The sequence below is a fragment of the Scyliorhinus torazame genome, chromosome 7 (genome assembly GCF_047496885.1).
Source record: "Scyliorhinus torazame isolate Kashiwa2021f chromosome 7, sScyTor2.1, whole genome shotgun sequence".
NCBI lineage: Eukaryota > Metazoa > Chordata > Chondrichthyes > Carcharhiniformes > Scyliorhinidae > Scyliorhinus > Scyliorhinus torazame.
In genome coordinates, this window is record NC_092713.1 from 260030904 (window position 1) to 260047944 (window position 17041).

A 17041-nucleotide genomic window follows, 5' to 3' on the forward strand; every position below is an offset into this window, starting at 1 on the left:
TGGAAAGCTGCCAATGAGCTACTTTTCTTCATCCTTCATCAATCAGCTTCTTGGTTGTTTTGAGAATGGCAACCAATGAGAATATAAACACCCTTCACAATTTTAAGGTGGCTTACTATGTGGCCTAACCTTCCCTTATAGTAAAAGCAGAAAATGCTGGAAATACTCAGCTGGTCTGATAGCATCTGTGAAGAAAGAAACAGCTAACATTTCAGGCCAAGAACTGCCTCATTTTCCCTTAATGCTTTGGGTCAGTAATTCACTAGCTTTCTCCCTAATACATCACTTATTATTTGTCACCTGACAATATTAAAGAAAATAACCAAAACCCCGACACAATCCCCTCTGAACCATTCGAACATTTTTCATTTAAATTTCAAACATTTTTAGCTCCCTTACATAAATTATCATCGTAGTCTGGCAATCATTAAAGTTAACCCAATGATTTTTTTAAATTCGCTATGGGGATGTGGGCATTGCTGACTGAGCTAGCATTTATTGCCAATCCCTAACTGCCCCCCATTTCAGAGAGCATCTGAGAGTCAACCACATTGTGGTCTGGAGTCACACTGTAGGCCAGACCAGGTAATGATTTCCTTCCCTCAAGGATATTAGCAAACAGTCTCATTAGACTTTTAATTCCAGATTTTTTAAAAATGTAATTCAAATTTCACCATTTGCCGTGGTGGGATTTGTACCCAAGTCCCCTGATCTTGTTCTGGGTCTCTACTGGTCCAGTGACAATACCACTACGCCACTGCCTCCCCAGGTTACTCCATGTTTCCCAACAACATCACTATTTGTTCCAAGTTATATGCATATTTCAAATATACAGAACATTGATGTTTGCCATGTACCTTTCGATTGTTCAATTTTAAACATCTGCTCAGGTCACCATATCCACTTTTGAAGTTATGCTGACTTCACCTCAGACTTGTAATCCTATGTCCCACTGAGGAACACTTTAACAAATGTTGCCCCTGGCCCACTAGACAGACTAAATTCCTTCACACCTTCCTCACCTCCTTTTTGTGTAATGGAATTATTGCTCTCAGTTTCCAAAACAATGACACTCTCCCATTCTTAGTTTGTGGATGGTGTGGAGAAGCTCCTTGACTTCAACGGTTCATCCCCATTTGTCTTTAAGTACTTTAATGGCAGTTCTAAATAAGTGGTTTCCTCTTTGTTCTCCCGGTAAAGTGTAATCAATGAGCAGTTCTGGGCATCACACCTTAAAAAGAATATATTGGCCTTGGAAGGAGTTCAGCATAGGTTAACAAAAATGATATCAAGATCCAAGGGTTAAATTATGGTGAGAGATTACACAAACTAGGATTGTATTCCCTGAAATGTAGATGGTTGAGAGGTGGTTCAATCAAACTTTTCAAGTTATTAAGAAGAATTGATAGGGTAGATAAAGATGAACTATTTCTGCTGATTGGGGAGTCTGTTGTTAATTCTGCATGACCCTCAATTTTCCCAATGATCGCATCGTGCTTTGGCTGTTATGGCCTATTTAATATGCCAGTTAAGTCATTTTACTAGCATTTTCCTGAATGGATTGCCAGGACACCAGGCTGAGGAGAAAGCTGTATGAATTCAAAAAGGTTAATTGTTGTGCAGAGTTACTAAAGTTAATGCTGCCAGTGGAAGCTGTCTTCTTTCTCATCCTTCATTGTTGCACAATCTCTTTCCCCAAGTATTTTCTTCTCTGCTGGGAGAAATCTGACTTTGGATTGCCTTATTGTACCCTTGAGAATAATCAGCATTTGAGTCAGCAGTTGGCAAAGAGGTCTTCAACATCGACATTGCATTGCTGTCAATGATGCTGATCACAAACTGGTGGACAGGAAATTATGCAGCTATATTAAGCTATGAGAAAAAGATCCCAAATCAGATTTTCCTAATTCTTCCATTTGATGCATTAACTAAGTGGTACGAGTAATGGACATTAAAAGCTATAGCACTAGGTCTTGGTAATATTTCCTTGAACCAGAAATTCTACCAAAATGTGAGTGAGTACAACTATAATTCTGTGTTGTGATATGTTCCTGTTTATTTGGAGTTCAGTGTACTATTGAAAGAAGTCTTGTTTCCAACCATGTTGAAAACTTGCGAAAATATTCAAAAGTTCACAAATAAATCCTTAATATGGCATGCCAACCCTAGATCTCTGAACTAATCCTAGAATTATCACCTCTATTTGTTGTCATTTTTGTTTAATTTTCTTTCTGTTTTTAACACTACTTATTGAATTTCTAGTCGTCTCCCTCCCAGTCCCGGCTCACCAACATCACCCTCGCTGCCCATGGTTTCAGCACCTTCAAGTCCAGTACCTGTTTCCTCAACCTCCAGCGACTCCTCCACTGCCAGGTGTGGTACAATTTTTTTTTTAACTGTTAATTTCTTCGGTGTGTGAGGAGAAACCCAACCCTCCTCCAAAAGGTTTTACAGTTTTGTTAATTGTGTGTATACGTCAGGGCTCAGGTTTTCACTTCTGGGTTGGGTGCACATTGACAGGAGAATTCTGTGAATCCAGTCTTTAAAAATGGCAACCCAGACATTGGATTTTTGTTTGGGTCGGGGAAGAAGCTGGGTTAGACCAGCTTTGCGTGGGCGACCTGGAAAGAACTGAGGAGGAGGTCGGCTACGGAGGCAGACTAGGTGGGAGGCCTTCCTCAGCGACCCGACAGTGTACAAAGTTTAAAAATAAAGAATAAAATATCCCTCCAATCCTAACCAGCACTCCCCTACCGCCACCCCCACCACATACACACGAACATACTTCTCATTCCCCACCAACCCCAAATGGCCCCTATTTCCCGCCATGCTAACCTATGCCCCTCAAGCCTCCTCCCATGACCTTCATGCTGCCTCATGCCCCACTAATGCCCTCTTCCCCCATGGCCCTTTATAGCCCCTATGTAATTGAAGTGGCAACCCATCCCTCACCCACCCATCACCCTTTCCCCTTGCATCTATCATGCCAACATACCTGGTATCTACTATCTGCATACCTCAGGACCAATGTAGTGCTGAGATAAAATAAAGTTCTCTGTAAAAAATTGCTCTAAGTGTCTATTGCAGTCTCCACTATTGAAAAAAACATTCTCCATTAAAAAAAACCTCATTTAATACATTTATGTTCTCTCAATTAAATAAAAGCCGAATAACAGCAAACATTTCATTCAAGCGCAAAATCCCTTCTTTTTAAAAAAAATAATTTTTATTAAGGTTGTCACAGAATATCAATAACAAAATGAAAAAGGAACCCAACAGGGTTAAATACAAAACAGTCAAAAAATAACCCTCCATATCCCCCTCCCCCTGTACGGAAATAATAAATTAACACCCCAACTTAACACAGAGCCAACATAGCACGTATATACACCCCCTCAGATCCCCCAGTGTAAATAAACAAATAAAGTAAACTTGTCCCATCCTCGATCTCCTCTCCCAACTCCTCCTCCCACTTACCTTTCACCTCCACCACCGAGACCGCCTCCTCCTCCTGCATCACCTGGTAAGTTTCTGAGATTTTCCCCACTCCCGCCCACCCCCCGAGAGCACCCTGTCCTGTACTGTGCGTGGCAGCAGCCGCTGGAATTCCACCACCTGCCGCCTGGCAAACGCCCTTACCTGTAAGTACCTGAAGGTGTTCCCCGGGGGGAGCCCATACTTCTCCAACTCACCCAGGCTTGCGAACTTCCCGTCCACAAACAGGTCTCCCAACCTTCGTATCCCTGCCGTATGCCACCCTGAAAACCCTCCATCTGTTCTCCCTGGGACGAACCGGTGGTTCCCCCGTATTGGGCTCCACACCGACCCCCCAACTTCCCCTCTGTGCCTCCTCCACTGCCCCCAGACTTTGAGGGCAGCTGCCACTACCGGGCTCGTGGTATACCTCCTTGGAGGGAGCGGCAGCGGCGCCGTTGCCAGTGCCCCCAGACTCGGACCCACACAGGACGCCGTCCCCAGCCTCTTCCATGCAGCCCCCTCCCCCTCCATCACCCACTTGCGCACCATTGTCGCATTGTACAGCGGCCCAGTAGTACATACAGAGATTGGGCAGCGCCAGCCCCCCCCATATCTCTACTCTGTTCCAGGAACACCCGTCTCACCCTCGGAGTCCCTCGCGCCCACACAAACCCCATTATGCTCCTGGTCCATAAACCCCCTTAGCCGCCGCTGGCTTCCTACCCGTCCTAGACCTGGAGCGATCCAGTGCCGGATCCAACACCATGTTAAAGTCTCCCCCCATTATCAGGCCGCCCACTTCCATATCTGGCATCCGACCCAACATGCGCCGCATAAAACCAGCATTGTCCCAGTTCGGGGCATGCACATTGACCAGTACTACCCTCTCTCCCTGCAGCTTACCACTAACCATTACGTACCTATGGCTATTGTCTGCCACAATGCTCGATGACACCTTCTTTCCCACCAAGATCGCCACCCCTCGATTTTTGGCATCCAGCCCCGAATGAAACACCTGACCTACCCACCCTTTCCTCAATCTTACCTGGTCTGCCACCTTCAGGTGTGTCTCCTGGAGCATGACCACATCGCCTTCAGCCCCTTCAGGTGCGCGAACACGCGGGCCCGCTTGACCAGCCCGTTCAGTCCCCTTACATTCCAGGTTATCTGCCGGCTCAGGGGGCTACCCTCCCCCGCCAACTAGCCATAACCCCTCCTCGGCCAACCACGTGCCCGCACCTCACGCCTGGCCCGTTCCCCACTGCGGCAGACCCCCGTCTCAAACCCCCCCGCACTCGCTCCAGCTCCCCCTTGACCATAGCAGCAGCAAATTGATACCCCCCTCCCCCCCCCGGCTAGGACCCCTCTGAGCTGCTTTACTCCCCCCATTGTACTTACGCAAGTCAGCTGACTCCTGCTGACCCCGGCCACTCCCGCCTCTCCTTCAACTCCTCCCATTGTGTGTCACACCCTCCTCTTCCATTCCCCATCCGCAGGCTCTCCACCACCCCCTTCCATCCCAAGCGTGGGAAAGAACCCTCGCTTCCCCACCCCGGCCCCACCCCCTCCAGTCTTCAGCGCAGGAAAAAGCACGCGCTTACCACCTACCGGGCCCCGCCACCTCTGACGCAGCTCCTTTTACAGGCCCAGTCCCCTCAGCCCCGACGCGGGCCTCCCCCTCACCCGCGGGGCCCCATCACACTGCCGGCCATCCATCCCTGTTCCATTTGCTTACCCCCCTCCAAGAGCCCCCCCACGACCAACCCAACCAAAATAGTGCCCAACCCGCCCTAACCACCCTCACCGAACCAGAAAGAGAAAAACCATGAGCAAAGGACCCCCCTCAAAAAGTAACATATCAGCGCAATCCCCAAACGCCCATCTCGACCCTCAATCTGTGTCCAACTTCTCGGCATGAACAAAGGTCCACGCCTCCTCCGGAGGCTCAAAATAATGGTGCCGGTCCTTGTAGGTGACCCACAGTCGCGACGGCTGCAACATGCCAAACTTCACCCCCTTCTTGTGCAGCACCGCCTTCGCTTGATTGTACTCGGCCCTCCTCCTTCGCCACCTCCGCACTCCAGTCCTGGTATATTCGAACCTCCGCGTTCTCCCACCTGCTGCTCCTCTCCTTCTTGGCCCACCTGAGCACACACTCCTGATCAGCGAACCGGTGAAACCGCACAAGAACCGCCCGCGGAGGTTCGTTAGCCTTGGGCCTCCTCGCCAGCACTCTATGGGCCCCTTCCAGCTCCAGGGGCCCCTGAAAGGACCCCGCTCCCATCAGGGAGTTCAACATGGTGACCACATAGGCCCCCACGTCCGGCTCCTCCAGCCCCTCCGGGAGGCCCAGAATCAGCAAGTTCTTCCGCCTCGATCGATTCTCCATCTCCTCGAACCGCTCCTGCCATTTCTTGTGGTGCGCCTCCACTTTTACCGCCAGGCCTAAGATCTCGTCCTCATTGTCGGAGATCTTTTGTCGGGCCTCGCGGATCGCCACCCCCTGAGCCGTCTGTGTCTCCAGCAGCTTATCGATAGAAGCCTTCATCGGCTCAAGCAGGTCCGCTTTAATCTCCCTAAAGCAGCGCTGGATAACCTCCTGTTGCTGCTGCGCCCACTGCATTCACGTTGCCTGGTCCCCGCCTGCCGCCATTTTGGTCTTCTTCCCGCGCATCTTCTTCGGGTCCACCACCACTTTTTTAGTCGCCCCGCTCCTGGTAAAAGCCATATACTGTCGGGGAACTATTGTACTCCTTCCCACAGTGGGAAACGTCTAAAGAATGCCGTTGGGGGCCCTGAAAAGAGCCCAAAAGTCAGTTTTTTGCGGGAGCTGCCGAACGTGCGACTTAGCCGCATAGCCGCAACCGGAAGTCGCAAAATCCCTTATAACAACAAGCAGTGGAATTCATAATCCCACAACAAGGAGTCTATAATCACTTGTAGCTGTGAATCAAACTGTGAAATGGCAGGCATTCCACTGTGGCAGTGGATGGCTGTGAAGTCAGTCTTGCAGCACTAATTCAGTCATTATTTATGTCAACAGAATTAAATAGTAAGCAAGTCTGCTTCAATTACCAGAATATTTTTCCAAGATTTAAAGGACAGGGCTTTTAAATGCCTTAACAACTTGATAGCTCCCATCTACAGGTGTTCCTGAGTTTTTAAGGTCCCTTTGACAGTTGATTTTGATAGATCTGTTGACTGTTTCAATGAGCTTGTCAGTAATGTGTTAATGCACTTTCTATGCACATTTATGCCTACTTTTAACAATTCCAACGTATATCTGAAATCCTCAAAAGTGTCCCGGAACCAGATCCAAAGCTATACCTTATCTTTCCAAAGGGGTTTCTCCGGCTATCCAAACAAATTCAAAAAGTTTAGACTTGTGCTTAGCAGGGCTGCATGGCGGTACAGTGGTTAGCACTGCTGCCTCACAGCACCAGGGACCCGCGATTGAGTCCGGCCTTGGGTGGCTATCTGTGTAGATTGCACATTCTCCCCGTGTCTGCGTGAGTTTTCTCATGTTGCTCCGTTTTCTTCCCACAGTCCAAAGATGTGCAGGTGCCACCATGCCGCCCTGCTAAGCACAAGCCTAAACTTTGTGAATTTGTTTGGATTGGCCATGCTAAATTGCACTTAGTGTATAATGTTGTGCCAGTTAGGTGGATCGTTCATGATAAATGTGCGTGGCTGCGGAGATGGGGTGGAGGAATGAGCCTAGGTAGAGTGCTCGTTTGAAGGGTTGGTGCAGACTCAATGGGCCAAATGGCCTCCTTCTGCACTGTAAGGACTCAAATCTGCATACTTCAGGTTATACACTTCAAGGCTACCAGAATGCCACTTCTGTGGAAGCAAAGTGATGATCTATATGGTCAGCTACCTCCATAAAATAGATAACATGAAAATTGAAATTGCGATGCTCTGGGACTTGGGATTTTCAGCCGCTTGCGCTATTCTCACCATGATAGAGAGGCATGTCAACATGATGAAAATCTGGACCGAGGAGTCTGACTCAATTTGATGTTGATATTTTTTTTCACAAAGGTAACCTTGTGTTATTAATTTACGACTATGAGGGGAAAAGACTAAGCTATGGTTTATGTTTCTGTAGCTATTTGAAAATCAGTTTTAAGAGTGAGATTTTCTTTTCAGCAGAATTTATGGTATTTTTTTTCATATGTATGTGGCCCTTTAATAGTTGTGACTATTTCTTCAGTGTAAGATATGACTTCATAGAGGAATGATACCTGGTATAAATGCAAAATAGCTTGTCAGTAAATGCAATTTTTTTGTTTTAGATTGATGGTTAAATGTGGCAAATCTAATCAACCAATGAGATTTGCATATCCAGACTGGAAAGTCTTGATTAAGTATTGCAAGATAAATAATTTTGGAAATGTATTACTATTTCATTAGTAATGATGTGCATTGTATTTTCAATTTAATGAAAACATATCCTTACTATAAAGTATATTAAACATTTTGCTAAGGGCTGTAATGATTAATTATATAGTATAATTTTCATTCTTGATATCCTCTGCCAAACCATGTAAATGTATATGAAGAAACAAAGGGTTCAAGTGTACAAGCATGTTTCCAAGTATATTTACTGTTTCACCATTGATCAATGGCTATTAACCTCAATGGCTGTCAACAGACCTCTTCGCTGTACCAAATAACTAACTTTCAATTTCTAATAAGTCATTGACATGTCATTGCAAAGGTTGTATGATTCTTTCTGCTTGACACTTGTTTTTATATAATTGTCAGCCTTTTCCATTGTTTCCAGAATTACTCAAAAGATCCGAGATTCTGGTAATATAATATTCAGTACAGAAACAAAGTCGCAAACATGAGCTGAAGTCTCTTGATGCTCTCTCTCCCATAAGAAGGATCTTGTCTCACAGCTATCTGCACCCACCTAACTGTAAATCTGATGGTTTGGCTGTTAAATGTAGACCAGAGTATTTCATTTACAACATCCAGGAAATCCTAGATTGAATAAAAATAAATACAGAGTGCAAAACGTTCAATGAATGTTGCCCTACGCACCCGTGTACTCCAGTCCTTTGATTAAGAATGTCCAACATTTCATCAGTTTGGCTCTGTACACACGCACATATCATCTTTTACAATTTTAGGTAATATTATTTTCATGGTAATCTTGTATTGGTTATTGTATTCATTATTCATTTTCTTTCATGATGCAGAACAGGGTTATGCAAATTGATGGTCACTGATGTCTTACAATCTCAATATGATTCTTTAAATAGTCATGTCGACACTGTCTATAATTTTTGCCCTGACCACTGGCATAATTAAAATATTACAAAATATCGACCAGAGCTGCAGAATAACCTCCACCTCATTTGGGATTTTTCATGCCCACCTAAAAATGCAGGTGGGACCTCTGGTCAATTCTCCATCCAAAAGGTGACATCTTCAACTGTGCAAGACACCTTCAGTATTGCATTGAAGTTGAAACTAAGGCTAGTGGTTTGAACTCCAATTATGTTCATTGCGAGGGCATCCCAAATCCCAGCAGGGGAAATTGACTGAACTGTTTATTTTTGTGATTTTGAAAAATGTGAGAAAGAATTTTCACCTGGTGAAGAAATTTTTTATTTAAAAAAATTAATTTAGTGTACCCAATTCATTTTTTTCCAATTAAGGGGTAATTTAGCGTGTTCAATCCACCTATCCTGCACATCTTTGGGTTGTGGGGGCGAAACCCACGCAAACACGGGGAAAATGTGCAAACTCCAGAGCCGGGATTGAACCTGGGACCTCGGTGCCGTGAGGCAGCAGGGCTAACCCACTGCACCACCGTGCTGCCCTCTGGTGAAGAAAATTGTTGTAAATTATTGAAATAAAACATTTATCAAATTTTAAAACACACAAGAAAAAGAATAGTGTCATGTGAGGGTACCTTTAAGACATGGATGTTTAAGCAATGTACCTTTAAGAAAACAGAGATATCATAGAGTGGGTGGAGCTCAGTTCAGTTCAGCCATTTTTGCAGTTGAGTTTTGGCAGGTTTTTAGTTTCAGTTTTGAAAAGAGCTGGGTGTGTGTCTGTGTTTTGCAGTGAACTGGATGTCTGCCATAAAAGACCATCTCAGGATCATTTGGATGATTTAAACTTATAATAGTGAAGCCTTTAACCTAATGTGATTTTGTTTAAAGGTGTTAAGTCTCTTGGAAGTTGTTCCGGTTGCGGCGATGCGGAGCTAAGCCGCACGTTTCGGCAGCTCCCGCGACAACGGACTTTCGGGCTCTCTAGAGGAGCCCCAACGGAACTTTTTTAGATTTAATCCCGTGTGGGAAGGTGCAGTGAAGTCCCCCCTCACAATATATGGCAGAGATCAGCGGTGGAACGACGAGGAAAGAGGCCCTAGAGCAGAGACCAAAACGAGGGGAAAAAGGCAAGATGGCGGAGAGCGAGCAGCCTGGGGGCCAGACCAGCAGAAGTTCCTCAAGCGATGTGTGGAGGGGCTGCAAAAGGAGGTGCTGGCGCCAATGCTGTTGGCGATCGAGGGGCTGAAGGAGACCCAGGCGGTGGAGCTTTGTGAGGTGAATGATGAAGTAAATACCAACGAGGACGGGATCCTGGGCCTGGCGGTAAAAATGGAGGCACACGAGGCGGTGCACAGGAGGTGGGCCGAGAGAATTGAGGTCCTGGAGAACAGGTCGAGGAGGAAGAACCTCCGGATTCTGGGTCTTCCCGAAGGAGTGGAGGGAGCTGATGCCGGGGCGTACGTGAGTACGATGCTCCATTCGCTGATGGGTGCGGAGGCCTCTCCGACCCCCCTGGAGCTGGAAGGGGCTCACCGGGTCCTGGCGAGGAGACCCAAGGCTGATGAGCCGCCAAGGGCGATAGCGGCAAGGTTCCATCGCTTCGCGGACAAAGAAAGTGTGCTGAGATGGGCCAAGAAGGTGCGGAGCAGTAGATGGGAGAACGCGGTGATCCGAGTATACCAGGATTGGAGCGCGGAGGTGGCAAAGAGGAGAGCTGGCTTCAACCGGGCCAAGGCGGTGCTGCATAAAAAAAGAGTCCGGTTCAGCATGCTGCAGCCTGCGCGACTGTGGGTCACTTATCAGGACCTACACCATTATTTTGAAACGCCAGAAGAGGCTTGGACCTTTATTCAGATGGAAAAACTGGACTCGAACTGAGGGGATGTGGTTGTATATGGGGTTGTAAATATGGGTAAAGAATATTTCATGGGTGGGATGATGGATGGGGATGTGGGTATAGTTCTGGTTAAAATTCCTAAAATTTCCTTTTTTCTTTTCTGTAGACAAGATGATGATGATGGGGAATGTGGGCGTCGGTGCTGTAGGGAGGTGACACTCGGGGATGAGGGAACTGGGATAATGGCCGCAACAGGAGCTGCGCCATAGGGGGCGGGGCTGGTTCAGGAAAGCGCGGGCCTTTTCCCGCGCCAAAATGGGGGGGGATGGAGGAAGGTAAGGAGGAGGAGAGACTCCCACGAACCGGCGGAGGTCGGAGTATTTCCGCCTGTATCGAGGGACGAGGCAGGGATGCCCCCTGTCCACTCTGCTATTCACATTAGCAATTGAACCTTTGGCCATGGCGTTAAGGGAGTCAGGGAAATGGAAGGGGGTGGTTCGAGGGGGAGAGGAACATAGAGTGTCGCTGTACGCAAACGACCTGTTGCTGTATGTGACGAATCCAGTGGAGGGGATGATTGAGGTAATCCAGATCCTACGGGAGTTTGGAGACTTTTCGGGCTATAAGCTCAATGTGGGAAAGAGTGAGCTCTTTGTGATCCATCCGGGGGACCAGGGAAGAGGGATAGACGACCTACTGTTGAGGAGGGCGGAAAGGAGCTTTCGATACTTGGGGATTCAGGTAGCTAGGAGCTGGGGGGCACTGCACAAACTTAATTTGTCGCGGTTGGTGGAACAGATGGAGGAGGATTTTAAAAGGTGGGACATGTTGCCACTCGCTGGCGGGTAGGGTACAATCGGTTAAAATGGTGGTCCTCCCGAGATTTCTTTTTGTATTCCAATGCCTCTCAATTGTGATCACTAAGGCCTTTTTTAAGAGGGTAAGCAGGAGCATTATGGGATTTGTGTGGGCGTGCAAGACCCCGCGGGTAAGGAGGGGGTTCTTGCAGCGTAGCAGAGACAGAGGAGGGTTGGCGTTGCCGAATTTGGGTGGTTATTATTGGGCAGCCAACGTGGCAATGATCCGTAAGTGGGTGATGGAGGGAGAGGGGGGCGGCGTGGAAGAGATTGGAGATGGCGTCCTGCAAAGGAACAAGCCTGGGGGCGCTGGTGACGGCACCGCTGCCGCTCTCGCCGACGAGGTACACCACGAGCCCGGTGGTGGCGGCAACGCTAAAGATCTGGGGGCAGTGGAGACGGCAGAGGGGTGCGACGGGAGCCTCGGTGTGGTCCCCGATTAGAGACAACCATCGGTTTGTCCCAGGAAGGATAGACGGGGGGGTTTCAGAGCTGGCATCGGGCAGGGATTAGAAGAATGGGGGACCTGTTCATTGACGGGACGTTTGCGAGCTTAGTGGCGCTGGAGGAGAAGTTTGGGCTACCCCCGGGAAACGCTTTCAGGTACATGCAAGCGAGGGCGTTCGTGAGGCGGCAGGTGAGGGAATTTCCGCTACTCCCGGCACAGGGGATTCAAGATAGGGTGATCTCGGGCGTATGGGTTGAGGAGTGCAAGGTGTCGGCGATATATCAGTAGCTGAAAGAAGAGGGGGAGGCTTTGGTAGAGGAGCTGAAGGGTAAATGGGAAGAGGAGTTAGGGGAGGAGATTGAGGAGGGGCTATGGGCTGATGCCCGAAGTAGGGTTAATTCCTCTTCAGCGTGTGCCAGGCTTAGCCTGATACAATTTAAGGTGGTTCATAGAGCGCTTATGACGGGGCGAGGCTGAGTAGGTTCTTTGGGGTGGAGGACAGATGCGGGGGGTGCTCAGGAAGTCCGGCGAACCATGTCCATATGTTTTGGTCATGTCCGGCACTGGAGGGGTTCTGGAGGGGAGTTGCAGGAACAGTGGTGAAAGTCCGGGTCAGGCCAAGCTGGGGGCTAGCACTATTTGGAGTAGTGGACGAGCCGGGAGTGCTGGAGGCGAAAGAGGCCGGCATTCTGGCCTTTGCGTCCCTAGTAGCCCGGCGAAGGATCTTGCTAATGTGGAAGGAGGCGAAGCCCCCCAGCGTGGAGGCCTGGATAAATGATATGGAAGGGTCTATCAAGTTGGAAAGGATAAAGTTTGCCTTGAGAGGGTCTGCACAGGGGTTCTGCACGCGGTGGCAACCGTTCCTAGACTATCTCGCGGAGCGTTAGATGAAGGTCGGACAGCAGCAACCCAGGGGGGCGATGGGGGGGGGACATCATTCGTGGGGGGGGAGGGGAGGGGGGAAGGGGGGTTCCTCTGGGGGGCATTTGAGCAAGAAAACACATGAATGATCCGGAAACTGGCATGTACGGGAAGAATCCAATCTACAAAGTTTTGTAGCTTATTGACTTGCCATGTTCATGTCTTGCCACACGAGTTCTTTTTCTTTTCTTTGTTACCGGGGGGGGGGGGGATTTGTAAGGTGCAAAATATTGTTATTGAAAAATTCTTAATAAAAACATTTTTAAAAAAAAGTCTCTTGGAAGTTTGAGGGAACATTTTAAGGAATTATTTACTGTTGCAATATTTTCTGAGTTATCTTTGAAGTAAGGGGTGTTAAGAGATCCAATGTTTATTTAAGATGTTAAGTTGAGTTCATGGAATAAACAGTGTTTTGTGTTTAAAAACCCACGTGTCCATAATTGTAATCCCACACCTAGGGAGAAAGCCGTGTGCGAGGAAAAGCAACAAATCCATTCAAGGGAAAGGTTGGTTGAACTCCATGTTAAATTTTGGGGTTCTGAAAACACCTCGCCCATAACAATTGGGGGCTCGTCCGGGATAAAAGTCTATCTATTGGAATGGCTTTTGTCAAATTAAAGACAGTGAAGGCTTGTTGCTTTTCCGGCGTGGTATTTTAGTTTAAGTGGGGAGAGTGTTGTGAACAATGGCTCTTTCAGAGGCTCAGAAGGTTTTGGGGGTGGAGAAGGTCACACGTAGTACTTTACGGACAGAAACGAAAAGCAGACTGTTAGATTTAGCAAGAACGTTGCAGTTAACATTACCTGACAAAATGTGAAAAGATGAGGTAATTATGGCGGTGGTTAAGCATTTAAAGTTGCCTGAGATAGAGTTTGACTCATTGGAAATGGCAAAAATTCAGTTGCAAATTAAACAGATGGAACATGAGAAAGAACTAAAGCGGCTGGCATACGAGAGAGAGAGGGGAAAAAGAAAGAGAAGGAGAGAGAGGGGAAAAAGAAAAGGAGAGAAGAAAGAAGAAAAGAAAGAATAGCCCTAGCAGAACAAAAAGAAAAAGAAAGGGAGATACAGATCAGGGAAAAAGATAAAGAGAGGGAGTTTGAACTTCAGAAAATGGCCATGAAACATGACAATCAGTTAAAATTGACAGACGTAACGGGAAACGTACAGTTCGATGATAGTGATGAGGATAGTGAGAAAGAGCGTCATAGTCGAAGGCTTGGTGGGGATCTCTTTAAATATGTCCAAGCATTGCCGAGGTTTGACGAGAAGTAAGTGGAAGCCTTTTTCATTTAATTTGAGAAGGTAGCTAAACCAATGAAATGGCCACAGGACATGTGGGTGTTACTGATTCAAACAAAGCTGGTAGGTAGAGCTAGTGAAGTGTTTGCATCACTACCGGAGTAGGTATCTGGAACGTATGAGGAGGTGAAGAAATCCATCTTAAGTGCATATGAGCTAGTGCCTGAAGCTTACAGACTAAGGTTTAGAAATTTAAGGAGAGAATTTGGTCAAACATACATGGAGTTTGAAAGGCTCAAACAGAGTAATTTTGGTAGGTGGATAAGGGCTTTGAAAATAGACCAAGCGTATGAAGCTCTCAGAGAAATTATACTTTTGGAGGAGTTTAAAAATTCAATTCCTAATGCAGTGAGAGCTCATGTGGAAGAACAGAGGGTTAAAACTGCGAGATTAGCAGTGGAAATGGCAGATGATTATGAATTAGTCCATCAATCAAAGATTGGTTTCCGACATCAGTTTTAGCTGGTGAGGGAGAGAAACTGGGGACATGAGAAATATTCAAGTGGTAAAGGTAAAGGTGATCTGATGGGAGACAACAAAGAGAGTGTACCTCCGATTTAAAAAGAAATCCAGGAGGGTGGAAAAGAAATGAAAAGTTTCAAATGTTTTCACTGTAATAAACTAGGCCATGTGAAGAAAAGCACTGGGAAGGCTGATGCGGTAAAACAGGATAAGACAGTGGTATTTGTTAGAGTGGTAAAGGTAAGCCCAAGAGAAGCGAAGGAGGTGCAAACGATTGTACAGCCTGTTCAAGAAGTCATTGTTAAGAAAGTGCCAAATGTCTTTAAAGAATTTTCTTGTGTGGGTAAAGTTTACTCATGTGTATCAGTAGGAGCAGGTAAAGAAGTCACAATTTTAAGAGATACAGGGGCTAGTCAATCTTTAATGGTAAGAGATGAGGAATTATGTAGTTTGGGAAAAATGTTGCCAGAAAAGGTGGTGATATGTGGAATTCAGGGTGAAAGGAGTAGCGTTCCATTATATAAGACAAGGTTGGAAAGTCCAGTGAAGAGTGGTGAAGTGGTAGTAGGAGTAATAGATAAACTATCTTGTCCAGGAATACAGTTTATCTTGGGTAATGATATAGCTGGATCGCAGATGGGAGTGATGCCTACTGTGGTTGATAAGCCAGTGGAAAATCAGTCAACTGAAGGGTTGAAGGATGAATATCCTGGGATTTTTCCGGATTGTGTAGTAACAACGTCACAAAGTCACAGGTTAAGACAAGAGGAGAAATCAAAGAGTGAAGATGAAGTTGAAGTGCAATTATCAGAAATGATTTTTGATCAGATGGTTGAAAAAGAACAAGAACAGGTGGAGGATTAGGCGGATATTTTTAGTTCCGGAAAATTGGCGGAGTTACAACAGAAAGATGTAGAAATAAAACGCGTATACCAGAAAGCATATACGGAAGAGGAATCTGAGAGTATACCAGAGTGTTATTACCGTAAAAATGATATCTTGATGAGAAAATGGAGACCTGTACATATGCAGGCGGATGAAAAGTGGGCAGAAGTTCATCAAGTAGTATTGCCGGTAGGGTATAGAAAGGAGGTGTTGCGAGTTGCACATGAGGTACCAGTGGGAGGTCATTTGGGAATAAGGAAAACTCAAGCTAAAATCCAGGAACATTTTTATTGGCCTGGACTGCATAAAGATGTAGTTAAATATTGTCAATCATGTCACACATGTCAAGTGATAGGGAAACCTCAAGCAGTGATAAAACCAGCACCCTTAATACCCATTCCAGCATTTGAGGAACCTTTTACAAGGGTCCTAATCGATTGTGTAGGACCGCTTCCTAAAACAAAAAGTGGAAATCAATATCTTTTGAATGTAATGGATGTGTCTATCAGGTTTCCAGAGGCCATTCCAGTATGTAATATTACAGCTAAAAGGATTGTGGAGGAGTTACTTAAATTCTTTACTAGATATGGACTACCCACAGAAATTCAATCGGATCAAGGAACAAATTTTATTTCAAAGTTATTCAAAGAAGTTATGGACAGCTTAGGAATAAAACAATTTAAATCAACTGCGTACCATCCAGAATCGCAGGGAGCGTTGGTAAGGTGGCATCAGACATTAAAGAAATGTTGAGGGTGTATTGTCAAGATTATCCAGAGGATTGGGATAAAGGAAACCCATTCGTATTGTTTGCAATTAGGGATGCACCTAATGAGTCTACCAAATTTAGTCCTTTTGAACTAATTTTTGGTCATGAGGTAAGAGGACCACTTAAATTGATTGAGGAAAAATTGGTGAGTGAGAAATCGGAAATTACACTATTGGATTACGTGTCAAATTTTAGGGAACGATTCAATAGAGCAGGCAAATTGGCTGGACAACATTTGAAAGTTGCACAAAATGTGATGAAACGGGTAGCGGACAAGAAATCCAAAGTTCGTAGTTTTGCCAGTTGGGATAAAGTTTTAGTGTTGTTCCCAGTTGTAGGGGAGCCTTTAAAAGCTAGGTTTTGTGGACCGTATTAGATTGAAAGGAAATTAAGTGAGGTGAATTATGTGGTAAAAACACCAGATAGAAGGAAGACTCACCGAGTGTGTCGTGTGAATATGCTTAAAAGGTACTTTGAAAGGGAAAGGGAGAAAAAGGAGGTTTTAATGATTCTAACTCAAAATGACGAACCAAATCGAGATGACTGTGAATTTGACATACCTCAAATTAAATTGGAAAATGAGGTTGTTCTTAAAAATTGGGATGAATTGTTGAGTTACCTTCCAGAGGAAAAACAAACTGACCTAAAAGAGTTATTGATATCACATGGGCAAGTTTGTAGAGATAAATTGGGAAGTGTTAAAATAGCTACACATGATGTCGATGTGGGAAATGCTGTTCCTATCAAACAACATCCATAGACTTAATCCTTTAAAATTGGCACAGG

The 17041-nt window shown here is 46.0% G+C and overlaps 1 protein-coding gene across 2 annotated transcripts in view; it reads left to right on the plus strand.

The window, feature by feature from the left end:
- The window catches only part of LOC140426992 (rho GTPase-activating protein 26-like), a 315317-nt gene that overhangs the window by 269629 nt on the left and 28647 nt on the right, over nt 1–17041 (plus strand). For both annotated transcript variants that reach the window (XM_072512347.1, XM_072512348.1), the window contains one exon: nt 2263–2373. In XM_072512347.1, the coding sequence (XP_072368448.1) occupies nt 2263–2373 (111 nt within the window). The remainder of the gene's footprint in view (nt 1–2262; nt 2374–17041) is intronic.